The sequence below is a fragment of the Aythya fuligula genome, chromosome 6, assembly GCF_009819795.1.
Source record: "Aythya fuligula isolate bAytFul2 chromosome 6, bAytFul2.pri, whole genome shotgun sequence".
Classification (NCBI taxonomy): Eukaryota; Metazoa; Chordata; class Aves; order Anseriformes; family Anatidae; genus Aythya; species Aythya fuligula.
Genome location: NC_045564.1, coordinates 10722474 through 10749829, shown reverse-complemented (window position 1 = coordinate 10749829; position 27356 = coordinate 10722474). Strand labels below are relative to the sequence as shown.

General features: G+C 47.7%; 1 protein-coding gene across 1 annotated transcript in view; it reads left to right on the top strand.

The window, feature by feature from the left end:
* Positions 1 to 27356, top strand: part of LOC116490575 (histone deacetylase 4) — a 207768-nt gene that overhangs the window by 78089 nt on the left and 102323 nt on the right. Inside the window, exon 3 of the mRNA XM_032189907.1 lies at positions 15012 to 15256. Within this exon, the coding sequence (XP_032045798.1) occupies positions 15012 to 15256 (245 nt within the window). The remainder of the gene's footprint in view (positions 1 to 15011; positions 15257 to 27356) is intronic.

Here is a 27356-nt window from a genome sequence, read left to right as displayed (position 1 = left end):
GCCTCCTTGATGGGTTCAGCACTGCCTGGTAAATGGGTCTCTGCCTCGTTACCTGTCTCCGTCAATCCTGCGGAGCAAAGGAGAGCTGCAGGGTCGTGAATGTCACCCTTCCTTCCTTCCTTCCTCAGGCAAGGCAGGTTTGCCATGGCAAACCAGATCTGATCTGCTAATGTTAAGCCATTTGTTTTCACAAGCAGTGGATCTTCAGCCTTACGTGTGCCAGGCGGGCTTGCTGCCGGCACCACTTGTGAGGCTATGGTCAAAGCAAGGAGAAATCAGGTTTAAAATTTCAAGACCTCACTAAATAACTTTGTTTTTTTTCCTTCTAAAGGACCAGCTAGATGTCGTATTGCCATGTTTTTGCTGCTGTCAGTATGGCTGGAAAAGCTTCTTCATCCATCTGAGGCAGGTGCATGCCTTTAGTGGGAGGCTTCTCTTCTTATTCTTTTTTCTTTTTGAAACAAGTCATCGTAGAGCATTGCAAATCTGCTGTGTGGGCTTTGTCCAAGCCTACCTCTGTGCCCTGTCTGAGCTGAAGGTGAGTGGCGTTGGCATCCCTTGTTATTTGTAGCCCAGCGCTAAGATTTTCAGCATGCTGTGGTGCTAGGCTTTGAAAGCCTTGCTTTATTGAACTTTAGGGCACAAGTAATGAGAAATGATGCTAGACGTTTCCCGTGAAAGGTTTCCTGTGAAACCTTGAAACTCGTTTATTGGAGAAAATGTTCAATTCGTGATTCTGTTTTAATCTAGTGGCAATCTGCCGGTGTCGCTGCTCCTGAGGCTCCCCAGGGATGGACGTGGCAGTGGTCGCAGGCGGATGGTGCAGGAATCTTCCCCCAGCGCTGCTTATCGGGAGGTGCCGTGGACTGTCCCCAGCGCTGGCCGTGCCATTCAGGCTGTCCCATGCTGAGCTGTCCAGGGAAATTAGTAATCATACCCTCACCCAGCGTGGGGCCGAGTGGGAGGAAGGACAAACCGCTAGATGCCTTTGTCGAGCTCTTGCGCAGGCTTCTGATGGTATCATTTTTCCATTAACTGTGAGCATTTACACTGAAGTGGCACAGAATCAAAGTGCTGCTGGTTACGTCTCCGCTGGTTTTGGCGTGGTACAGTCGTGTATGACACCAGGGATTTCAGAAACAACGCGTTTCTTAGGCGTAAATCAGGGCAGATGGTAAAACCGAGTGACCTCCCAAATCCAACAGGCTTGCTCACCAGAAACCAAGGGGCTCCTTTCTGTACCCATAACATCTCCTGGCAGCCCGGTTCTTGCTATACCAGCTTAGTTTTGTCGTCTCCTCTTGCAGAACGGCCTCCGTGTCTCCGGTCAGCTCAGTAACCCAGCTCCTCCATGCCCACGGGAGGGATTGTGCATAGCCGTGAAGTGGAAACATGCAAATTAAAGCGTGCTAAATCACGGGAGGATTAGGCTGCAGTGATTTAAGGCTGCCCTATTTCGGCATGGAAACGTTTACATGGAATTTATCATACTTTGAGTTCTGCTTGTTGTCTGTGGAGCTGAGGTGGGTGGTCCCACTCATAGGCAAACACAGAGATCTGTCTCTTTCTAGAAGTTTCTGTGTACCAGAGGTAGTAACAGCAGCGTTTTGGAAATGCTAAGTGCTAATCTGAAATCATCAGCCTTGGTGTTTAGGGCAGTAATGTGTGCTGCAGGAAGGGACATCTTGCAGGAGAGGACCGGGATGCTCCGGGGATGCAGTGAGGGGCAGTTTGGTATCGCTGTGGTATTGCAGGGCTGTTTGGTTTCCCTGTGCTGGTACCAGGAACCACCACAGGGACGGGTTAATTTTTCCTTCCCTCTCTACTGAGGGTCCTTTCTGAAACCTCAGGTCTGTGTCCTTTGGGAGGGCAGAGCAGATCGGGGGCTCCCGCAGCCTTTGTGCCCTGTGGGGTGCAGGAGCTTGGTGTGGCCTCCAAGCACGTTGCTTACTGCGGGCCTTCATCATCATGGCAATTAGTTTGGCCCTGCAGAAACTTATTTTGCTAGCTGAAAGGCCCTTTGCTGCAGCCCCAGAGCCCGCAAGCACCTGAGTTTTTCCCTTCGCTGGTGCTTGCACACTGTAACCCAGTTGTTTTGCAGTTTCTGTGGATTTATCCATCTCCCATCCTTCATGGTGGTGTATCCATCCTTCAATGTCTTCCAGACGTTGTGGTCTTTTTCTCTGCGGTTGTTTCAGTTCTTTAACGCCCATCTTAGAAACCAGACACTGGAACCGTAAGTGTTTGTCGGTGCTGTTTAGAAGTAAAATCCTCTTTATGCCCTCTCTCTATTTTTAGGATTTATGAGCAAGAATTGCTTTTCTGAGGACAATGCTCTAAAGGGAGCTGAGCAGTTCATTTTCACACATGCTGCTGTGTTTTATGAATATTTCAAATGGTCTGGCTTGCCTTGCAAGGATGACTGTTTCTGTAATCTGTTGGTTATATGTCTTAGTGGATGAATTCTCTGTGCTGGAAGAAAAAAAACACCGCACACCTTAAGTTCAGATTTTCTGTAAATGACATGGCACATTGAGACATATTAATGCTTGATAATTGGTTCATATTCATAATGCTTTATTTGGTTCATATGAACGCTTTTCTAACCCTTTAAGAAAAAAGGGATATGAAGGGAGAAGTCAGTGCAAGTCAGCCTTGTCCTCCTCTCTCCGTTGGCCTCTTGTCTTCACCTGAGAAGCTCTTCAGGGCTGGTGCAGGCTCCTGCCAGGAGTTTAATGTTCAGCACAACCTGGGAGCCCAGTGTGGGGCTTCTGGAGGCAACCACGATGCAGAAATGAGAGGGACGGTACTTGAGTGTAGTGAGGGAGGGGGGATTTTTGGGTGTAGTACCTGGTGTAGGCAGGAGAGAGGAGGATGGACGAGCTGGTGGGCCAGCGAGCCCTTTCCCTTCAGCCTGTAGGGCTTAGGTGAGTGGGCTGCGGGAGGTAGCTGCTGTTTAAGCTGTGACTGCACGGATCTTGCATTAGTTATGAAATTGTCCCGCTGACGTTCATTTCTAGACTCATTTCTTGGTAATAACCACAGGTACATACTGTTTCAAGAAAGCAACGGGCAAATTATTTCCATCTCTACTTGTCTCCAGTTACATTAAATCAACTTTAACCTTCCTAAACTTGTCTTTAAAGCAGCCTTCTTCAGCTTACCTCCTGTAGCTGTTCTTCAGCTGCATGCCCACATGTCCTTTTTTATCTTTTTCCAGTTTTCTGAATGCCTTTTGTCCATGTCTCCCCTTTGTGACCTAGTGTCCTCTTAAGCCTTGGTCAGCTGAATCACTGAACCCTCTTGAGGTTCTTTCTAAAACCTTTTATCCTTTTCAGTGCTCTGAAGAAAAGTCATTTTTATTTTGGGTAAGGATACAAAAATATTTTTCTGTCCTCATATATATATATTTTAAGTCTCTCACCTTTGAGCTTCTCACAGCATCTTGTTCCTTCTTGCGGAGGAATAGGTCCCACTCTTAAATTTCCTAAATAAGAGTGTTTAATTCACTGGCACTGTGTCACTCATTTTATTCTCTTTGTTTTTACCACTCTTGGAGTTTTTGAGCTGCATACTGGGATTTAGGTTTTGCGTTAGCTCACATATATGCTCCCCTATAGCCCTGCGGTCAGGCTGGGTGCTACACTAGAACTCACACCAAAATCCCAATCTGCAAAGAAAGGAGCGTGGTGTTTTATTCTCTAAATAGCAAGAGATGTTGAAGGAGATGCTTTAGTATTTCAGGTTTCTGTTAAGCAATGTTTACGTGGATGAGCATGGTGAGCAAACCTCCTGACCTCGGAGATTATGTTCCAGGGAACAAAACCAACTCTTTGTGGAAGTGTTTTGACAATTCAAGTTTAACTACGATGATATTTATAGTTACGATATCAAGACCATGTTTTTTTTTTTTTTTTTTTTTTTTTTTTTTTTTTTTTTTACTAAGACTGCTGTTTTTTCACCAAGCACAATAAAATGGTATTTGATCCTAAAGGACTTGTGCATGTTAAGCAATGTTAACCTGCATCGCCTTACTCGCTGGAGCAGGAAGGGAAGGCTCGCTCAGCTGTTGCTTTAGCTGCAGTTGAGGTAGTGTAGGGGGAACATAACCCACATTTTATACAGCTCTGCATGGTTTGTCTTCAGATTGGATTCTTCTCAGTTCAGTAGCTTCTAACAGTGGGGTCAAAATAAAGGTGAGGCTTTCACTTCTGCACCCAACTTGCGCCTTCTTTTCCGTGCATGCTACCAAGGGTTTTGAGAGATGGGTGTCACAGAGAAGTTGATGAAAATGTGATGAAGGAAATAAGAGAAGTGAGAGATGGGAGAACCTATTTGGGTATTTGTCCTTGTTCATCCAGCCTTTAAAGAAGTGTGTACTGCTTCTCTGTCGGTACACGTCAGGGTAGGAGCACACTGTCTGTCCTTCTCTTCCCTCTTCTCAGCGGAGCCCTGTAGAGCACAGGAGTGTTGCGGTCCTTGTTATAGTGTCCAGTTGTGGTTAGGCTATCCAAGAAAATAAAGATACAGGAAGGGGACAAAACACTCATTTTTAAGCCTTAAAATGTACGCTTATTTTTTCTTGCTTTTATACCTCAGGCAATGTGGAAGCTGGACAACAGGATAAACATTGAGGGGTGGGAAGCAGACACTGTGCTCCACCTTTGGCTTATGCTGGGAAGAGTGGGAAATTGATGTTTTAGGTGCTTGACTGACCTACCGTTTATATACATACAAGGTTTTGCTAAATTCAGATATTGTTCTCAATGTTACAGACCTTCTAATTTGCAATTAGTTGCTTGTATGGGATGGGCAGGCGGTGATGGCAGTCTTCTTATTGTCCTCTGAGATGCTGCTACTGCTCAAGTAGTTTGGGGAGCTGCTGAACAGATACTGCTGCCAGCCAACTGACTCACACACTTCAATAAAATATCCAGAACTTTAATTCTAGAAGCTCAAAGCAACAAAATTCAGTTGTCCCTCTAAAAGAATGCGTTCCTTTATAATGAAGTTTATAATGAAGATTCATGTTGCACTATTTTCTCCTTAAGAAGGAAAGTTTAAAATTAAAAATAATAATAAAAATGTATTCTTTGTGAGACTCCGTACAATTATAACTAAATCTGGATCTTAACTGTTGTGGTGTTGTGGATATTTTGTGTTAAAACTCATCCTATATCTCTCTGGCTCTCGACGTGTATGGGAAGAAGTGCCCCTGCAAACCAGATAAAGGAGGTAATGTTCTGGTCTTCACAGACTGGGATATTTTCAGCAGGATGAGTGCTGAATTGTTGTCCCCTCTTTAAAAGGCCGTGCTGATGTCAGTGGCTTGAAGGCTGTGCATAAATGCCAAGAAAAAGCTTGCTTTGAGTGCGGATTGTCGCTGTGACGTTGGAGAACTTGTCATGCCTGGAGTACTCCTAGGATTGGGGGCACAAGAAAAATCTGCCATCCTCTTTCAGGATTTGGGTACCAGCAACTGAAAGGCTGATTGTTCCTCTTAGTCCGCGCTGATTCAGATGGGTTTCCTTAACAAAAGGGTTTTGTAATTATTCTCAGTACTTCGTCAGCCTGCTACGTTTATATTTGTTCACTTTATCTGGTGCATCTTTAAAAAAAAAAAAAAAAAAAAAAAGTTTTTAATAGAAGTCCTAACTCGAGTGTTTCATAGTATTTGCTTTAAGGAAGTGAAAGACATGGTTTTGTGGAAATGAGGAAGTGCCGTAACGTAATTTTTCTGTACTGTCATGGAATCGGAGGATTTTGAGGTTGTCAGAATTTCTCTAGAAAGCTATTTATTTTTGAGCTTCTCTTAAAATGGCCTATTTTGTTCTGCACACCTTGGCCATTTGGGATGGATGAGAAGTGACGTCCTGGGCTGACGTACCTGGCGTTGGGTGACTGGAAAGCAGAAGCCCCATGAGAGGAAGGCTGCGGGCACTTGCCTGGCTGAACGAACACCTTGGGCCAGGATCCTGGTTTCGAACAGGCTGCGGAAAGCACTGCAGCCTCAGAGCAATCCCTGGGATTTTGTGAGAGCTGCTGAGCTCTCTCCCTCGCTCAGCTTGCGATTCAGCTGCTATTTTTGCTCCTTTTCTGTGGCTGAGGACATCGCATCGCACGTTTTGGGGCTTGTTGTACAGCTGGGAGCCGCTTGATTGGTGACAGAAACGAGCTGCCTAGCCTATTAATAATCACCATTCATTCACTGGCTGCTTCAAACAGTCAGAATATGTCTTTTTTGGTAAACTCCAGCATGTGTAACGGGAAAGGCAATTCCAAAGAATTTTCTTTTACCTTTCCTTTTGATCTGAGGGAGTTTACATACCACAGCTTAACTTCTGAATGAATGAGTGCATCAGGTCCCGAGCTGCTTATTGGAGTCCTGGTTTTCATGAAGAATCCCACGGCTGCCAGCACCTTCCTTTGGTGATGCCCAGCTCCTGTGCAGCTGCTTGTGCCCCTGCTGGTGACAATATTCCCCCTTCTCATCCCCAGGGATGCTGCAGGCGCAGGAGAAGGAGCTGGCTGCGTGCTCTCCGCGTGGTTTTGGCAGAGCACCAGCATTCCTCCTCAGCAACAGATAGGTGACTTTGATCTCCCCGGCTCCTCTCGGTGTCTTCAGGAAGCTGACAGCGTTTCCCTGTAGCAGTAACTGCTTTTATCACACGACTCTCTCCAGTGGCCTGGCCGTTTACCAGCTGGCACCACCCTGGCTCAGGAGAACCTTCCCCTCGGTTCCCATCTCGCTGCCCCACGTCCCCTCCCAATGCCTGACCACACCATGGTGGGTGCTACCGTGGGGGAACCAGTCTTTACTCCTCTTCCTTGACGCATCCGAGCAAGGAGGAGATGCGGTGCCTGCTGTCCTCCTGTAATTTTGTCCTCCCGGCTGTGCTGCTCCATGGCTGCTTTGCCTGCTGCCTTCTGCTCACACCGATGCGGTGGTCGCAGCCTTGCCAGCTCTAGAGCCTTGTGAAGTGGTCCAGGCGTCTAGCAAACCCTTGCCATGTATCTCTCAAACTCTCCCATACATATCTAGCTGGGTGGATTTTTTCCCCACAAGGAGTTTTCCATATATATAACCTCAGGATGAGACTTCAGTCCTTTTTCCAGGCTCCTGCCCCGTCTCCTCAGGTCTCTAATTCTCCTTTCAGAAGTGTCGTTTTCCCTTCAAGGAAGTTCAGGCTGAGATGAGACAAGAGCATATGAGAAATCTGTGTGGGTTTGTTTCTTCAGAAGTATATCAGATCTTCCTTTAACCTCCCTTTTTGTGCTGGGTATCTGGTAAAGTGCGGAGTTCCTTGTACCAGCAACTAGACAGATGGATCAAAGAGCTTCGATTGCTGGATAATGCTTGCAGCGAGGAGGCAGGTAAAATTACATTCCCAAGAACGTCTTTTAAGAAGGGGTGTATGGGATTTTTTTTTTATTTTTTTTTTGGTATTTCTGTATTCTGTTTTTAATTACTATGTAGTTGGTTAGACACTTTTCCCATGGAAACTCAAGTGGGTTTCAGCTGGCTACCCCCCAGGATGAAAGGAAGGCATGAGGAAAACATGCGAGGAAAGGTTTGCCGCAGCTGTATGAAGTCTGAAGTGAGGAACATGCCAAGCTTACTCGTGATCCCACTATCTTTGATTTCAGTACAAGCACTGGAGATGATACCAGTGCTCGTTTGGTAGAGATGTTGTTGACTGCAGCAGCAAGATGGAGTGAGATAACGACTGAAAAGGAGGCAGCGAAAGTTGAGCATCTCCCTCGGGGCGCCTCTGTCCTGCACAGGCACGTCTCTGGAAGACGTCTGTGCCATCCAGGTTTGATTCTTGGCCTTCCTGCAGACACTGGGACGTGAACTCCTCAGATGCTCATTCAGGACTTACTGTTTTGTGCACTCTGTGGTGCTCTGTTTCATTTTTGGAGTGCTTGGCTTTCCTGCTGCAGGAGGATGTAGTGCCGAAGGGGCTCAGGAGGTCGGGGTGCTGCAGCCTCCCAACAGGAGTCGTGGAGTCCTCTGAGGTCCTTTAGACAGAGCCCTCAGGAACGCATCTGGTCCGTGAGATCTGGTATTTGGCTGTGACACTCTGCATTTTCCCAAACTCTGAGGCTGCAAGCTGGAAAATGCTACAAAGCATCATTTTCTGTCTGTTGTCCATGTAATGTAATGATTTTTCTTCTCCAAGTAAAGAGACATTTTGTACTGTTTAAGATGGAGAGGGCAGGATAAATGGACTGGCCTTCAAGTTTTAGTTTCCTTACCGTCGTGAATAAAACGTGCACGCAGACCTCCCTCGGGCTTCTGCCACGTGTCAGTGCCACGTCTGCGGGCGGAGGGATCGGGATCAGCCAAGTTGGTCCTGGAAATCCAGGATCGGCGTGCCCTGCTCGTGTCTCCAGGTCTCGGTAGTAATCAGGAGAAAGTTTCTGTGCGATGAATGAGTGAGTGACATTTAAAACTCCATCTGTTGCCTACGGTGCGGTGCCTCGCGATGTGTTTCAATGGCTGATGGGATGATTAATTTCGGCTCCCATTCATGCCGCGTGAAATGTTCTCAGCGCGGGGAATGACTCCAGCCCTTGCTGAACTGCAGCATGTGTGGTGCTCGTAGGAAATCTCAGCTGCTGTTTACTCGTAGCTGGTGCGCCGAGGGAAGGATCGGGGCTGCATTTGCATTCACCCACGCAGCCCTGCGAAAATAATGGCAGCGCTGGCGTACCGAGCCGCCTGCTTTTCAGGGATGGCTCCGTCCCCGATGCAGCCTGCAAGGAGCTGCCCTTCCTACACGTGGCCGAGGGGGGTGGCTTTTTGTTTGTTTTTTTTTTTTTTTACAGGGGGGGCAAAACCTTCTTTGTTTTAACACACTCGATGCAATCACATGCTCCGTGCTTTCCAGATTCGGAAAGCCTTCCTGCTACCAGGTATCATCTGGTAGATATCCCCAGTGTCCCGGGCCAGGTCCGGTGACCCGGCGGGCAGCTTTCTTGTTCTCACAGAGCTGCTCGGACAGATTGCTGGCCTGGCCCCGTGGAGGGGAGTCGTGTCACAGAGGTGGGTGTCCGACAACGTGTGCCACCTGCCGAGCCCCATGTTCCCACCACCGGGTGGCTTCTGGCTGGGCAAGTGCCTAGAGAGCAGACTCAGTGGGTACAGCAACCCATCGAGCTGTTGTTTATCTCCCTCAGCTATTAATTTCTGGGGAAATGCCACCGATCTTTGGGGCAGCCCATTGGGAAGAGTGTCTTGCAGGTTAAAACCCGCTGCGTCTCTCCCAGGCGCTCTGAGGGCGCTGCGCCGCGTTCCCCGGCCGCTCCGTTACGGTTTACACACAAACACGCTGCTTTTATCCCGGCGCTGCAGTCAGATACTGCAGTAGCTCGTTTCTATTAATAGCTCTGATCTCACCGTCTCCTCGCGTTTGGGCGAGCTGTGACATTTTGGGAAGCGGAGCCCGGCGTGCCTGGGGACGCGGCCGCGCGCGGTGGCTCCACGTCGAGGCGAGGGAACGCGGCGGCGCCTCGAGGAACCACTGAGCACGGCGCTGAAGCCTCCCTGCTGCGCGGCGTGCGTGCTGTAAGTGACACGCTCCTGCCACCCACAAGTCATTTTGTCAACGAGGAGCCACGCTGGAAGGCTTGGCGGAGCCGGCAGCCCCCCGTGCAGCAGGGCAGCCCCCAGGAAATCGGGCGGGCGGGACGAGCCGCCTCGACGCGCGCTATTTTCGCTCCTGCCCAGCGATGAAAGCGGCCGAAAATAAGGCTCAGGGGGAGGTCCCTGCACGTGTCCGCTCTCCCGGCAGCATCAGGAGGAGCTGCTGCTGCTCAGTGCACCACGATCAAGCCCTGCTCGGATCCCGAGGGTTGGTGCTGGGATGGCAGCGAGCGGCAGGCTGCGGATGCAGAGCGTGGTCTCTCGGTTTTGCTTTTTGCTTTTTTTTCTTTCCTTCCTCTCTCTCTTTTTTTTTTTTTTTTTTTTTATTTCGCTGTTCTGCTATTGGCAGAATCTGGCTGGAGGGCAGCGCCGGCACGGCAGTAATTAGAAAGCAAACTCATTAGTTGGAAATAAAGCCCAAGTGCGGGGAGGATGGGAGACGGGGGGAGAAGCTGAGTCGATGCTTTCTGGACAGCGCTGCCCGGGGACGCTCAGGCACAGGCACCCTGTGCCTGTTGGAGCTGAAACGCTGGCATTTTGGGGCACGTGGTGGTATGTCCAAAGTTTGTCTGCTGCCGGGATGGGACGGGGGTGCTGCCTGCCTTCCCCCTGGGGGCTGGGGTCGGGGTGCCAGCTCGGCCCCCCAGCAGGAGGTGGTGTGTGCGGGGCACTGCGCTGTTGGACTTGAACGAGGAAAGCCTCCCCTGTTGGGTTTTTAAAGAACTTGTTTGGGAAATGGTTTTCAAGTTCAGCTGAAGTAGAGGTTCTGCCGACAGGAGACTTGAATTGAAATCTGTTTTCAAAGGTCCCGTGTCCCCGTCATACCGAAATCTTGTACGTTTCAGTGTGCTTTCGGGACTGAATCCTTCTATTTTTCGGTCTTTTAAGGACTTTCATGAAAATGCTGTGTCGGAGAAGGGGGAGAAAATACAGCTATTACTGTTAGCCTTATTTAAATAACACAAGTGCATATTTAAGTAGCGTCACCTTCTTCTAATCCCTTCCAAAATTCTCAGTACTTGCAGAGAAGTTTTTTGTTTTTTGTTTTGTTACAGGGCAGTACCACGTATGGCTCTCCGGTAACGTATTTATCTGCAGCCTCGATGTGGGATGATTTTAATGCCAAACACTTTTTGTAGGGAACGCGCCCTTGCATTATGTGATGTTGGAGATCATCAGTTCATTCCAGCAAGTATATTTAGCCGATAGATGACTTCCACTGGGTGATGTTATGGACAAGCTGCGAGATGTCAAATTTACAATCTCAGCCATGAGGCCACTACGTGCCTACGATCAATGAGGGCCAGAATGCTTGAGGTCTTAATTAACGTACAGCATGCAGGCAGTCTTTGATGCATGGCCATGTTTTATTTATCTGGGGAGGGAAAACCATCAGACTGTTTCCAACTTAGTGTAAAAATAATGGGAACTGAACCGTGAAAAAAATTCCTACGTGCCTAGGTTAAAAGAAATAGTAATAATTCCTCCTGTTTTTTTTTTTTTCCTTATGTTCCTGCAGTGATGGAAGGGGCCGGGTGAGCATGCGATAGTTTATTATTCATAATTGAGATCTTGTCTTCTAATTCATGGGTTTGGCATTTCTCATTAAAACTCTGAATATAGTCTTTGTGCTTTTGCTAACGTCATGAATCTGATTGTATTAATATGTTCTCAAGGCAGAACCTATAAAAGCAATTTTCTAGTCTACCATAAAATATTCATAAGAATACAGGCTTTTTTGTTTTGATGATGTGTTCATTAAGTAGAGAAGGTTTTATTGTTTTCGGGAGGGCCCTGTAGGTCAGCAGCACTCACTGCTTCTGTTGGGAACTCATGGCATTTCGAAGAGTTTTTTGAGACCGAAATAGTACGAGGCAGGGATGACGCACCCCGCGCGCAGACAATGAATGGGAATTGTGGCTCGGTCCCCGCAGCTGGCGCGCTGTGCCGCAGCGCCGGGCTTTTCGGGGGGATTAGTCGCTCTGCTGCCCGTAACTCGGCACAGGAAACGTGAGGTTCGTCGAGTTTTCTCAGGAATATTAGCTGGCTTTCTTCTCCAGCGCCGCGAAAGTCACGGCTCTTGTTACAGGGTAAAACGGGAGTAATTTATCACAGGGCACAACTCGAGCTCCCGGTTCCCATCCCGCTCCTGCAGGGCTGCAGTAACGTGTTCCTTCTGGCTGAAATTGGGTAAAAACCTTTTATTTTCTGCTTTAGGAAATATGGTACTTGGCTCAAAGGTGTCTGTAGGAAAACGCGTGCACATTTCAAGGAAAACTGCGTTCAGGCTAAGTAAGGCTGACAGGTTCAGCCTTGTACAGCGAAGATAACCACATTTACCCGGCAAACTGGGAAGCCCGAGCGAGCGGCTGCCACCTTTGTGCTGGTAGCTCTTTAGTCCGTGGTTGTAAAGAGAGGAGACGTCAGTGCCAGGTGCTCAGCAATCTTCCTGCAGCAGCCCAGGCGTGTAAAAAGCTGGTGATTCACAAAGACCACCGCGTTGTTTGCTGTACTGACTCATGGCTTATGATCCTCTCGGGTTAACTGTTTCGAGCTCTCCTCCGGCTCTGGGGACTGTGAAGTTGCATTAAATTATTCTCAGGGGACTTCTGGGGTGGCCAACAGCCCTGCTCCCGGCTGGCGAGGTGGCTCAGGACCGTGTTCATGCTGTAAGACTCGGGGTGCGATTTCCATAATGTTTAGATGCAGGTGGTTAAACTGGATTTTGGATAGCCACAGAGCATCACATTTTTGAAGGCTAAATGGCTTGTTTGGCTTTTTATTTTATTTGGTTCTGTGCAAATACTTGCGAATACCTGTTATTTCGTGCATTTTTCCACCTAGATCCAGCGTGGGGACGGGACTTTGGGTGGCATGGGAACTTTCCTCTGGTACTTTCCCAGGCCACAGCCCGTTTCACACGGAGCAGGGGACAGCCAGGTGTTTTCTCAGGTCGCAGCTCGTGCCCAGACATTCCAAACCCAAAACACTCCTCCATTACTCTGGAGGACTTCACAAACCAAATCTGATCCCAGTTTCCAAGGAGGAGTTGGGAGCTCCCCATTTGGGGGGTTTCTGCGGGCAGGGGTGTTCGGTGCACCAGGCTGCAGTGCGGGGGAGAGCCCCCGGGGACAAGGACACAGGAAGGAAAACAATGGGGAAGCGGAGGGGAGAACCCGTGGGTTGAATAATAGCGACACTTGCAGCAATCTGACCTTTTGCAGCAAATACTTCCATCCAAGAAAAGTCTCCTCCTCCTCCTCCCCTGCACAAGCCCAGCTCCGTTCCCGAGGCACAGTGCGGGAGCCTGGGGAGCTTTCTGCACACACCCCGTGTGCCCGTGACCCAGCCTCTGGAGCTGAATTTGGCCTCTGAAGCTGAATTTGGCTGCTCGAATTTGGCTGTTTGGTTCAGCGTTGGGTGGTGAAGGTGCTGGGAGGCAGCTGAAGTGGCGGGCTGGGAGCTGGCAGGGCACTGGGCTGGGCAGGAGGACACGGTACGTGTGGCTACGAGTGTTAGGAGTTTGATTCAGATAATTTTGTGTCCCTAAACCCCCCCCCCCCAGCTGTATTCTCTAATAAAAGCAATGATTTTTTTTTTTGCTGTGCTTTCTGTTTCCTATTCCAAACTCTATTATTCTGCTGTTGAAGAAGCAGTGGTGTTCTCCATGAAACCCATTTTGTGGAGACTGAGCAGAATTTCTACATTCATCCCTTGGTACGTGAATTTCCACCCCTTCAGCTTCAGCAGTGCTGCACTTCTTAAATACCCACTTGTCTTCGGTAAAAAGGCAGGAGGTGAGCAGGACACGATAGTTCCTTCCCGGTGGACATGGCCAAGGTCCCCATCCCTACGTTGTGGCCATGCCCTTGGCTTTGGGGCCATGGGTTTTGCCACCTTCCCAGGCACCCCAGATCGCTCAGAATTACTCCGCTTTTATTTTTGCTGCCTGCCTCTCAGTTTAGCCGCAGCTTTTCCCAGCATCAGCTTTTTACGCCTTTCTCAATTACTGGCAAAAGTAAACATATTGATAGCACCGGGGGGAAAACCCGATTAAAACCCTTTCTTTTAGAGTCGGAGTAGGGTTTATCACACTAATGGGCTGAGCTGGTAAGGCTGCGTGTGGGCGTTTGTGGCATGCCACCAGTGCGGCGGGGTGACGGTAACGTGGTGGCTTCTGTGCCCGCTGCCCCGTGCCACCTGCAGCACCGCATCCTCCTTGACTTTGGACCATTTGCAGATCGCTCCAGGTGACCCCAAAGAACACATTTCACTGAGCCCCAAGCAAAATAATACAAACCAACCAAAAAAAACCCACAAACATATGCACTTTATTTTCCATTTGTCTTGAAGCTTAATGTTTTTGAAGAGTCAGCATCTTTGTTTTTTAACACGTGATGTTCATTTAGAGGTGTCAGAAGAGTCTTTAAGCGATTGCCCTGCAAAGCAAGGTGTGAAACATGGCAAAAGTACAGAGCTGAGATGAAACCTAGAACTGTCCTTCAGGTGGAGTTAGAAACGTGCAGTCATTCATGGGATGACAGTAATGTTTTTCAGCAGGATCAAGCCGAGTTCAGTTATTGCAAAGTTATTTTTCATAGATGTCGGTCCCTGCTGAAGTTATGACAAGCTCCTTGTCTTCAGGGAGATGCTGTTTGTGTAAGCAAAGAACGGATTTTCACTGCGCGGACAGTCACGGTGGCGGTTTTCCTTTTTCCTTCCCTCAGCAGATGTCTTATGTTCCAGGTGGGTCTGGAACAAATTTTTCCTGAAATTCCTGTAAAGAATCATAGAACAGCTTGGGCTGGAAGGGACCTTTCAGGTCACCCAGTTCCACCCCGTGCTGTTGGCAGGGATGCTGCCGGCTAGACCAGGTTGCCCAGGGCCTCATCCAACCTGGTCTTAGAAGGATAAATAAAGAATACAGCATGTAGTGTTTTTTTGTGTATTTTTTTTCTTTTTAAGCACAAAACCATGACAGTCCTGACCTTTGGATCCTACCAGTTGTTAGACAAGATTGATCTTCGCCGTGAAGGCTCAGATTAGTATTTATCCTTCTTGTTTCAAGTGATGCTAGAAGAGAGGAATGGAGATGTGTGTTTTGAATACACAGGCTTGGAGTGACATCAAGAAGGGTCACGTGCGATTCATTGAAGTCCTTTGCCTTTCAACAATGCACATATTTATAGGAGATGGTGGTTGGAGGAAAGCTGCTTGAACTTTGACTGCTTGGTGCTTTTAGCTGTTTAAAAAGCAGGGTGTGAGTTTAACAAGTGCTATTCTTAGCTCAATCCAGCGCGTCCAGCAAAGACCTTCGGGAACAGAATAAAAAGTAAATCCCCGTTGTGTTTTCCCTTTGCAGTTGATGTGACCACAGCACTGCCCTTGCAAGTTGCACCGACCTCAGTCCCGATGGACCTGCGCTTGGACCACCAGTTCTCCATGCCCGTGACGGAGCCGACCCTCCGCGAGCAGCAGCTCCAGCAGGAGCTCCTGGCGCTCAAGCAGAAGCAGCAGATCCAGCGGCAGATCCTCATCGCCGAATTCCAGCGGCAGCACGAGCAGCTCTCCCGGCAGCACGAGGCCCAGCTGCACGAGCACATCAAAGTAAGTGATGGGCAGCCCTGCCGCGGGAGGGGACGCACAGGTGGATTGGGTTTGGGGCTCAGAAACCTGGTCAGCAAATGATCTTTACTAAAGGGATGGGAGCATCAAGATTTAAAGGGGGCTGGCGTGGAGGAGAGGAAGCAAGGTAAGCCAGTGCCACGTTAAGCTTTGTCCACCCGTCTGTGGAAATCGTCTGCCCCACTGCCAACAGCTGGCTTGGCAGACCTACATCTGGGTTTGGAAAACTTATATAGCCTGATGACAGTAGAATTTAACTCCCCCAGGAGGGCTTTTAGGCCATCCGTTGCTAATATCACATATTTGGGACTAGAATGACATATAAGCTGCTCAGGGGACATACGCTGGTGGTGTTGGGAGCTCGATGTCTCTGCAGGAACACGAAAACCAGACACGAAGGGCGCAGGAGGGTCTGCACACCCCGAGGCGCTCCCAGCTCCGCGTGTAGGTTAGCTGCTGGCCGGGGCCAGGAGGAAACCTAGCACACGGGAGGATAAGTAGGAAGTGCAGTTCGGAAGATGGCTGTTGCATAGTGAAAATGTTAGACATTATATAAATATTTCACAGTGATAGACTATTGCTATGGTAACGTAAGCTTTCAGAATTGCTAATATGCTCTCTTTTCAAAGGGGGATTAGCACGGCACATGGTAAATAGTGTTAATGTAATATTAAAAAGCAACCTCAATTCAACCTTATATAACTTCCATTTTTAATACAAAATATATGCCGGAGCGGGGAAGATAGGATTAAAAGTTAATGTTGTATTATTTACAGACTTCTCAAACAGAGTTATTAGCCTGGGTGTGCAAGAATAGATGCCGTTTGAAGACTGATTAACAGCAAATGCCTGTGTCCTGTGTGGGTCCTCTAGCCTGCTCTCTTTAGGATAGAGGGGTGGGAAGGTGTGTGTGTATGTGCATATATATTTGTAGATGTGTATCTCTTCACACGTGCCTGGACACGTGCATTCGTGCCCAAGTAACACAAGGTCAGTTCACTGCATTTGTGGTTCACACAGCACGTTTAGGAGGTAAATATATGAAATCTCTATGACAGATTTCTAATATTTAATTACAATTTCACATTTCTTTAGATACTTGTTTTTGAAAATAAGACAGGACCATTGTATTTAACAGACAACCTCAAAGTACTGATGACAGGAACATTGTGGCTCTCTTACATTGAAGTTATGACTGATTCTGGTAAAGTCTGCATTAGAAGCAAATCAAGATCTGATCTTGAGCAGCCAGATAGCATGGTATATCTAGATCATTAGGTAATGAAGTTGTTCCTCTGATGTGTAAGACTGGCTGGATGAAAAACTTAAAATAGGAATGAAGTAATCCTGTACAGAAAAGGATGATGACCTGAAAGGTGATCTGCAATAGTGAGCGTGTCATTTTAACCCAGATTTTCTTTAAAATGGCCCGTTATTTCAACAATCCCATGATATATCACAAATAAAATAAACTCCAGACCATGCCACTGTGTAATTACGATGTGTTTTTTTTTTGTGAAAACTTTACTTCCTGTGTTTGTGTTCGTAAGTCAGCCTGCATTTGGCTGACTGCTAGATTTGCCAGCTCCTTGGCCACTGACTTTCATAAATGGGGAACTGCACTCAGTGCAGCAACTGTAGGTGCAGTGAGGCTGTTACTTTGTCCAGAGAGCTAAAATTTATAACCTCATATTTGGACTCTGAACTCAGAGCTGTTCAGCTGCTTTATGGCTCATGAAAAATGGGGTGGGAGGGGAGAAGGGGAGAGAATATTAAAGCAAATAAATAAAAATCCGATCCCACGTGAGTGGAGCATTAGGGGTTGAGATGTGAAATTCAGTATAGAAGTGGTCCTGAATGAAGCTGCAGAGCTCATTTTGGGGGAATTCATATGAATTTTGAAAAATCAGCTCATTGGGATGTGCGGCGCGTGTCCCTGCACCCTGGGTCAAGAAGGACCTTCCCGCTGCTTCTGTCCTCATCTTTACTTTTAGTGCTGTAGACTGGGAGTGCACAGCACTCAAATCTGTGTCCCAAGCAGATCTACTGCGGCCGGGCTGGTCTCTGGTGTGCGGAGGAGCAGGAGCATGCAGGAAAGGCTGCTGAGGGGTAGGCAGGCAGCTGCTGAGAGCTGCAGGAGATGGGTGGGTTCCTGCTCAGGCAGAATAGTGCTGGAGAAAGTTGGTGTGATACGTTCAAGTTGCTGTGGGTGAGCAACATTTTGAAGAAAATGTTAGATAAATGGAGTTACTTTTCCATTTGTTTTCAAAGGAAACTACAAACGAATCCCAGGAAATGTCAATAAGACCTAAATGCTAGTACAGATGAAGACTGCAGGTCTAAGGGATTGTTGCAGAGCAGTTCTGGACCACGGTATTTTTAACAGAGACACGAGACGGGGCTGCAGCTTATGATCTTTCCTGGTTACTCACACTGAATCTTTGGATTAGCTCTGAGAGGGAAACGGCAGATTCGTGATGCTCAGGATCTGGTAGATGATTGCTTACGGTGTCACTGATGAGGTGAAGAATTTTTTTAGTCTCTTGTCCTTAAAGCTAACTGTTCAAGGTGCAGGAATAGTTTATTGAACGTTACAGTCCTGAGATTCTTCAACTGAAAATGTTGTTTCATAGCCTGAGAGTTGTAATACGTATAAATGAATGTGTTATGATTGTAATTAAGGTGTCCATCACCTTGTACAAAATTATATTCCCAAGTTTCCTCTTCAGGTATCTACAAAGTCTTTGGGTGAGGAAAGGCCTGAGAACCCAAACTTGCCCAGATTTCTTTTCAGATTACACATAGCAGCTGCTGACCAGGGTAAGTTTGGCTGGAGTGAGCTTGCAGTGTGCCTTACTGCAGCACCTCACTGCAGTTCTAGTTCTCAAATGTTTTCAACGTCTTGCCTGACATTGCTTTTTTTTGTTTTTTTTTGATTCAGGAAAGCAAACCATCAGCTATTGCAAGGTGTGATTGTGCATCTTGCAAACTTGCATGCTTTATGAAAAACTGCTGCAGCTCTGTCAGAATTGTCCATGTCAGAACAACCTCAAAATCGAATGAAACAAACCAAAAATTTTCCATGAAGTTCTAAACTTACTGACCAAACAAAATGGCAGTTTTTTACTTTCTCCCTAGCATTTCCAAGGACTCCTTGGAAATGACCAGGAGCTTTGTTACTCCTATTATTAAATTCTAAAATTGCTTTGTAAACTATTTCTGCAAAGGGGGGAGAGTTTCTGCATCTTCCTATTTTGCATACCTAGGCAACACTATCTAGAATCAATTAATTTGGCTTTCCTCATTACTGCCTAGCATCCAGCATTTTAATCAAGAAGTGCAAAGCATTTGTTTGTTCATCAGTTTCTGTCCTTGAGCAGTAATTTCTGCACTTTACCCTGTCTCATGCCTGTTCCTCAAACCTTTTGCTAGGTCCCTAGACAGTAAGGATATTGTGGATATCGCAGGAGAGCCGCCAGAGGAAATACGGCATTGGATCTCTGTTTCGGCAGGGCGTTTGTGTTTCATTACCTTTGCATTCTTCCTCTTACGGACGTTGATCAGTTCGGTTGACAGGAATTCAGTGGCTGGGCACACACATACGGGGTATGGGTGAAGGTAAAAAGGGTTTTGATGCATTTCTGAAGCAGCTCTTGTACCCAAAGGAGGAAGATTCTGGGTTTGGGACAGAGAGAAGTACAGCTGGCAGGGCGAACTTACAGCACACAGCGCTGTGAAGATGTTAAAGCACTTTCTGGTTTTAAGTGTTAAACCCTTAGCTAGTACAACAGTAATCACGTTTTGTGTTTTTCTTTCTATTTTTACCATGCTGCTGGTGTGAACAGAGAAACCGTTCTGACTCAGATGGGGGCTGAGGGGGTGGGGGAATCTCTCTCCCTCCCACCCCTCCCCAAACAAAGCAGTGCTATAAGAAACATTTTAGGTTCTTTTTTAAGTAAATGAAATTTGGCTTGAAAAAAAAATATGCTGGCATGTCTTTCTGTTTTTCTGTTCCGGTAGATAACTTTTTCCTATTGAAATCTGAAGTTTTGGTATTTTCCAGCCCTTGGGTTTATTCCAGCAGTCCAGTTTTAACCATCTGATCCAGTGCATGGGGAGCAGGCAGGTGGTCGCCGTCCTTCTGGCTGCGCGTGCTGTCCCGTCCCTTGTCCCCCCGTTGGTCCTTGCTCTCACAGAAAACCATCAGCTGCTTGCATCTGAGCAGAAATTTCGTTTTTGGAAGAAACGGTCTCCCTGTGAAGGTGGCAAATCCTGGAAGATGGTGCAATCTGGAGAAGCAGGCTGGGAGCGAAGTGGTATTTGTGGAAGGGAAGCCGACTGGACGTGGTTAGAGCTCGGCACGCCGAGGGAGCGGGATCATCGCGCGCGGGGAGCAACGCGAAAACTCTGACATGTTTAGGGAAAATAAGCTGAGCCTTATGAAGACTTCACACCATATGGAAATACAGAAAACTGTCTTTCACAACTACAGCACAGCTTTGCAAATTGCTGAGACTTGACATCTGAAAGCAGAGCGAGAGAGGAAGCCGGGGCTGTTGTGTACCGGAGGCTGCTGCGGGCTGGCTGCAGATAGACAAGTGCTCGTCTCCAGCGCAGGCGCTTACCTTCAGTGAAACAGATTTTCCACTGAGGCGTGCCTCGCCAGATGTGCAACAATATTTATAGCCTTCAAATCTGCCTTCCTAAACAAAAACAAGGATGGAATAAGGAGCCTGGCGCCCGGGCCGTTGCCGGTGAGACCGTGGAAAGCCTCTCTGCAGGTTCCAGCGTGAGCTCTGCTTGACCTTTGATTGCGAAGGAATCGGCAGTGAATTTTTTCCTTTGTGAGTCACTGATTCCCGGCCAAGATCAGCTGGAAGTTACCAAAAGCTTTTCCATTTGCCTTCTGGTCAACGGCTGGAGGGGAGATGATTGAAGAGGGGCAGGAGACGCGCTTTGGCAGCGCTAGAGGCACCTCGGGCGCCGTGAGCTCAGCGGAGCAGCGACGTGCCCGGTGGGTAATGCGGTTAATCCCACTGCCTCTGCGCTGCCCGAGTTCGGAGCAGGGCTCATAGGAGCTCTGGCTGTTTTATAGCTGAAGCCGGAAACTTATTCAGGATGCTGACGCACGTCAGCATTAACACATGACAGCAGACACCAGAGGTGTCCTGGTGGCGGTGGGACAGCAACAGGAGAGCAGCTAAGCCTCGCAGCTCCTTGCGGGCCTGAAATCTTAACCCAGAGGCATGCAAAGATGCTAATTCTGTCACGAAATGCTATTCCTCTTTTTTTTTTTCCATTGGGCTGAGAGAAGAATATTCGTGTGCATCAGTAGCAGAGTGCCATGCTGCTTGTGCAGTGTCCATAGGATGGTCAGGGGAGGCATGGGTCGCGTGTGAGCAGCAGCAGCATCACGCAGAGGAGGGAGCTCTGTAGCAGAGCTCGTCGAGGAGTGATGCTGAAGTTGTTTTCTTTTTGTTACCAGAGAAAAAATTCCTACGTTAAACAGTATGCTTGTGCTGCTTAGTGGCTTTATGCCAGTAAATAAAAATATGTGGAATGTTTTCAGACATTGGCTTTATATATAGCAACATTCAGATAAAGCATGAGGAGATGGTTTTGTTTTTGCTGTTTGCAATTGACATGTTTTTCATCAGCACAGCTTTCGGGCTGATTGAGGGGAGGTAACGCATCTAAGCTGTTAGTACCTAAGCTCATTTTTCAGAGACATGGGATGAAACTCCGGCCGTTCCTTATTTTTGTTTGAGGTCTTGCAGGGAATCTTCTGGGCAGATTTTGCAGTGCTGTGAATAACACGGAAATAAAATGGAAGACTGCTTCTGTGCGAGTCGTGTTGATGCTAGAGTAAGAAACTGCTCTTTGCTCTCCTTTGGAGGCACCTGCCCTTGCAGTGGTTGGTTTGCTCGCAGGAGAGCTGCCTGGCCACAGGTCACGTTAGCTTTCAGCGTGGCTGCTTTCAGGACGGGAATATAGCGCCCAGAGTCCCTTCTTGGTGGCCTCTCTGAACTGCATTGCTTCTTGCTTTCTTAACGGGAAAAAATCTGCGTGTTAGGAACCTGCTGACACTGTTGGCGTCATCTGTGTCCGCCTCGCAGCTGTGCGGGTGGCTCCTTCCATGCCCCTGAGCTGGGGATGCTGAAGGCAGCACCTTGGAGCTGGGGCTGCAGAAGAGGCTTATCCTGCCTCGCTGCTGCCCCTCGCCCTCTGTTCTGCTGCTCATGTTGCACTCTGGAAGTGCAAGCCTGGATTTAACACCCCCATGCCCTGCTGAGCCCATTTTCTCTGCCCGTCCTGCCCCACTGCAGCCAGACTCCCTTAGCTCAGCTCCGTGGCTCTGTTCTGCAGAGTTGCCCATTCCTGGCGGTTTGCATCGCTTTCAAGAGAAACTTAAAAAGCCCGGAGATACCAGGTGTCTGCCTCTGCGCTCTGACATGACAGGGCTATTCATCTTAGAGAACTGCAGCTGGGTACAGGCAGTGGTAAAAACAGACTGAACATTTTGTGCCTTGTTACTACCTGAATTCGTCGCGCAGAGCTCTCTTGCTATTTCTAGATGGCTTCCTCTTGTCAGTGACCTTCTCTTGTTTTTCTGGTGCACGTAGCTGACTCCGTGGCCTAAAAGACTTAGACCTGGATCCTGCAAAACTTAACTTCTGATGGAAATAGCCCTGGGGAAAGCTTTTGCAAGATCAGAGCGTTTGCTGTCTTTGAAGGTTGGGGGTGACTTTCCTCATGCTCAAAGTCAAGATCCTTTCTGGGAAGGGAGAGGGCAGATCTGCATGCAGAGGTGTGGATAAATGTCAGCAAATGCATATAGCAGCATGGATGCTTGTAAGCCCCATATCTCAGCTGGATACAAAGCCATGCAGCAGAATCTGGGCTTCTCCCTAAGAAATATTGGTGGTTTCTGGACTGACGCTGGATTGCTCAACCAGGAGGGTTGTCTGCAATCGTCCCTACAGGCCTACTTAAAGGATTTCCTTTAAGTGGCAGAAGAAATGTTTTCTTTTGGCTTCTCAGAAGATGGACCGCCGTTTGCTGGGTGGAAGGAGCAGAATGAGAACTCCAGATTTTCCCAGCTTTACAAGATGCATCCCAAAAACTGCAGTCAAAATTGAAATCGCAGATCTCACTACAGCCAGTGGACTTGGTGGCTTTCCTCCCGTGAAACCATGCACTGGTGTCCATGGAATTGGCTGGTCCAGCGAGCCTTGTGCTCCTTGCACCATTTTTCCTGTCCTTCATCCGGGGGTTCCCAGCTTTCCAGCAGAACACGGGGTCTTTCAGGCTTGGCAGCAGCAGGAGATGAGAAATCTGTTGCCCTGTGAGCTCAGCTGCTCCACGTGCCTTCGCTGAAGCCCCTTGCCCAGGAAAGACCTCACATGATGCATTTTCTTGCTACTTAATCTGAAGTTGGACTGAAGTTGGGCTGACTCCTGGGTATTCTGAAGGCTGCCTGTCTGACGTAAGCGGCAGAAGTGGCAGAGTTCACTGGCTGACAAATAGACAGAGGATCTTGCTTACTTGATAGCACGTTTGTTTTTTGCAGTGGAGTCCAAACAACTTTTGAAGTGGTTAAGTTGGTGTTCTTTTACCCTTTGTAGCATGCGTTTGCCTCCTGGTATAGCATGAGGCACACTGATATTTTTATTTTTAAAGCTAAAGACATAATGGTTTCTATTTAAGTTAGGATTTTGAAATAAACAGCAGGGAAAAAAAAAAAAAAGAGTATTTGCAGTTCACACTTAAATTTTCTACTTCGACTTTATCTTATTTTTTGAACTAGATAAAAATAGATGGGAGATTTTCTAAGAGAAAACACAGATAATCAAGGCAGGAGTAAAGAAATACCCAAGTGAATCCTGCTAATATGTCAGGAATGGTGACCTGTTAATATACACCATCACTGATTAAATTAACATTCATAAACTGAGAATTCCTGTTACTGTATATGGTCTCCTGACAAAATTCAGCTGGTGTATGGGAGGATGGAGTTGCACTTAAAATGTAAATCATACTGTGAATAACCTCACTTGTCTACACACAGTATGAACAATGTTGGGGGCTTAATCTCCGTGTTTACGTTCCCTGTGTAACTGGGGATGGTGTGTAAGGGTGATAAATGTTTGGTATTTAAGGTGGTGGCACGTTACCTTTAAACGTGATGCTTCTGCTGCGCCTGCGTGAGCATCAGATGAGGTTGGCCATTCATTAGGAGTCTGCAGCCTTCCTTCAGCTGCAGAAGGCACTTGGGTTATCGCTGCCTCGTTTCAGATGCTAGCAGAGAAAAGGGCTTCGCAGTCTGCTCCACCGCCCTGTTTTTTCCCTGCCCTTCTCTGGAGGATAAGCTGCTCGGAATTAGCATGTTGCAGTAGGTCCTTGATCGACTCCTAAGGCCTTATTTTTCCTCTTCGGGAGGCGTGTTATCAAAGAAGCAGCCGAAAGCAGCTCTTGCTGCCCACCAGTCTTTTTGTTCAGGTGCTTCTCAGCTCGCAGCGGGTGGGATGTAAGGTACCTCCCTGTCTCGTCTCCCTTTGTGCAGGGCTTTGCAGTTGTTGAAGCTGAGGTTTCCCTTCCCCTCCTCTCATGCCTGCCAGCTCACCAGTTCAGTCGCTCTGTTCCTCTTCCTTCACGTGGGTGACCAGGACTGGTGGATCAGTGGATGCAGCTATGCTTCTCCTTTTCTTTATTCACATTTCATCCTTGGGAATGACCGGCATCCAACAGCAGCTCTTGTAGCTTCTCCCATTACAGGATCTCTGCCCAGCATGTCTATTCCTGACGGTGCTTTTAGTGTAACATTGCCACTCCAGCTCCCCCACTCCCCGCACCCTGAAGCAGTTTGGAGAAGACAGAACAGTTTCTCTGAGGACTGAGGTCTGATCACTCCTGGCACATTAAAATCTCACATAATCAACAAGGGCTCCTGCTTATTCAGGGCAATTGTACAGCTCTGATTTATGAAGGCTTCCAATTTTCATCATGGTCAGACTTGCGTGTTCCCAGCTCCTGGTGCAAGGCGTACAGATTTACCCTCACCTTCAGAAACCAACATCTAAAATACAGTGGAATGAATGCAAAGGAGTTGCCTGTCTGTCCCCACCTTTAGAGAGAAGAACGGGAGAAGGAACTGAATATATTAGGTACTACAAATGTGGCTCACTGCTTTCTAGGCTGTCAGGTGCTCTGCTTCTGGAAAATGTACAAACAGAGCTGAAGGGGCAGTCAGGGAGCAACAGGCACTAACAGATGTGTTCTCAGGACAAGCTTTCCAGATATTCAGAAGTTAGAGGGGTGAAGCAGCTGTACAAACCTTCAGCCTTTTAGGGGAGAGGTGAGTAGTAATAGGATGTAGAAGGAATGGAGATACAGCAGCCTATATGCACATACAAACTGCCAAACTAATAACGTGAGATCTTTTCACCTAGGGCTGGCGATCGGGAAACTTAGCCCTCGTTCCCTTTCCTGAAGACATTTGAGCCTCATAAACGTGAACACCAGACAGTCTCAGTTGGATATGTCTACCCGAGATCCGTCTCTTGCCCAGGAAGCTGTCAGCGGGGAAGGATTGTTTTCTTGCGTAGTGCGGAGAGGCTGGCTGCGGGGAGTTCTGGCACGGGCCTGCCTGCCGTCAGCCCGGCTGATAGCTGGAAGGGGCCGTGCTGAATATACGTTCACTTGGTGGTATGTCCAAGAAAAGAGGTGATAGACGTTTGTTCCGAGCTGTGCTTTCAATTTTTTTGCGTCTAGGAGCCCTTGCTACTTGGCTTCTGCTGAAAACCACAACTCTTCCCCCCTCCTCTCCCAGTACAACCTATTAATTTTGACTTGTCTCCGGTACTCCAGAAGATATCTTCTGTGCAGCCTGACTAGCTTTGCCCTTGGAATTAAAACCCACAGTGATGAAGCCAAGAGAGAGAATCCTGAAACTGAAGCAAGAGCCTGAGACTTCAGTAAACAGGATGGAGAGGACACGAAGCAGAGAACCCAGCCAAAAGAATGGCTAGCGTTGAAATTGATCTAAAATAACCCAAAACAGCAGAGGTTCTCCCAGAAACACATCAAAACTTTCTGTCCACCAATATGCTCTGATTCTTTGTGGGGTGATCTGATGTGTGTTTATTTCAGCGTTCAGATTGATTATCGCTTACAATTTTCCTTCATGTTACAGAATCTGAGTTCCAAAGCCTTTCAAATACCTGAATTAACCTCCCCCCAAAGCTGCAGGAATTTGCCAAAATCTTAATGCAAATGATTTACCGTAAATCACTCTTTGCAGCAAAACCCCAGCCTCACTCTCTGCGAGGCGAGAGGACGATTCTCTGAAGCTTCAGCCTTTAAGGCTGCGTGTTCAGCAGGTGCTGAGAAGGCGGTGGGGTGGTCTTGGTGTTGGCCAGCATTAAGCTGTCACGTTTGAGGCCAGTGCTTCGCTTGTACATCCTTACGACTTCTCTGAAGCTATTGCCTGCGGTGATGTCCCACCGTGCTGTGGCACCTTCCGTAGGTGAGCTCAGGCTTAGGTTGAGATCCAAGCTAGGAGGTGGACACAGCACTAAGCTGTTTTGGCTCACAGCAAAGTTTTATCAGCAGTAGGAAAGGCAGCTGTTGCTCACCCGTGCTTACATGTGTGATTATCTGCAGCTTCATGAGTAAGGGTGAGCTGTCTGGGTACAGATAGTTTTACGCTGCCTTCCACTAATTGCAGTAAGGGAAAGCATGCAAAATATCTATTATAAAGACCTAGGAGCCGTAGTGGAAGCTTCAAAACCTCTCCTGCTCTGCAGATTTTAATCAGTTTTACCATGGTGTGTGAAGTAAATGGCAGAAGCACCTTTAAAATGGCTGTTGCATGGGAAGGAATAAGAGTGTGGGCAGAGAGCAGAGTCTGGCTTCTGAGGAGAGGATAAGGTGGTGTCTGAGAGATACAAGGATGCAGGAAGGATCTGAATTCTTCCTGCTCATCTAGCAAATTGAGGAGTGGTTATGCAAGCCCTAATGCAACACGTCTTCATGAAACAGGTCCTCGTTCTTTCCGGTAAATAGGATTTTTGTTGTCAGCACCACGCGCTTCCCAGGAGGGCACGTGGCTTTCTTCTGGGCTGAGGCTGCTGGAATTTTTCAGAGCTCTACCTTGCCGCCTCTGTTGTGATGACTAAAGAAACTCTTTTAGCTCCAGATAGCTTAAAAAGAGGTTTGTTTGTGCGCTGGAAGTTTACAATGTGCTTACTGATAAGGTGTTAGTGTGTGTTCCAGGTAGACGTGCTTGAGAACTGAAGACAATTGAGGAGGGTGATGGCAAAATCCACCGCACCGCTGAGTCCTTACAGCTAGCTGAAAACTGATAAATAGCTGGATATGCTCTACATTTTCCCTATTACATTTATTAATATTAATATATGCTAAAGGAGCACCAGAAACACTAACTACAGGTACAGTTGAACATTTGTGCAGTTTTCATAAATAGTGGAAGCAGTGACATTAAGCATATGCAGGAATCCCCATAGTTATAAATATTTACAAATATTTAGTTTGGCAAAAGCACCTTGCTCAGATGTTCCTAGCTGCGCTCACTAGCGCAGTGTGCCTGGTTGTCACACGGCAGGCTCCTCGAACCGATAGCTGAATTAGCCTGAACGCACGGGCTTTCCCTTGGCATATATCACTTCGTATTTCACAAATATTTAAATTTCCTTGCAGTTCAGCTAAACACACCACTTCAACTGCGCGCAATTAACACACAGGCGTTGCGGCGGCGGCGTTGATTCCTGTGCCAGCGAGAGAGACCCAGTGCACTGCGTGGCATGTGAGCAAGATTACGCACAGTAATTAATAATCCTTATCAGAGCCACCTAAGCGTCTCTTGGTGTGCCGTGAATTGCAGCTCAAGAGATGCTTATAATCTCCTAACTCAGGCAATTTCCAAAAGACCCGAGCGTGGGAGCTTGTGTCCCGCTGAAACGCAGCGCTGAAGCATTTTGCCTTTAGACATCTGTAGGCTGTTTTTCCACTGAGATAATCAAGTGGAGGGTAAAGGCCAGGCCGAGCCCAGAACGTGTGGGCA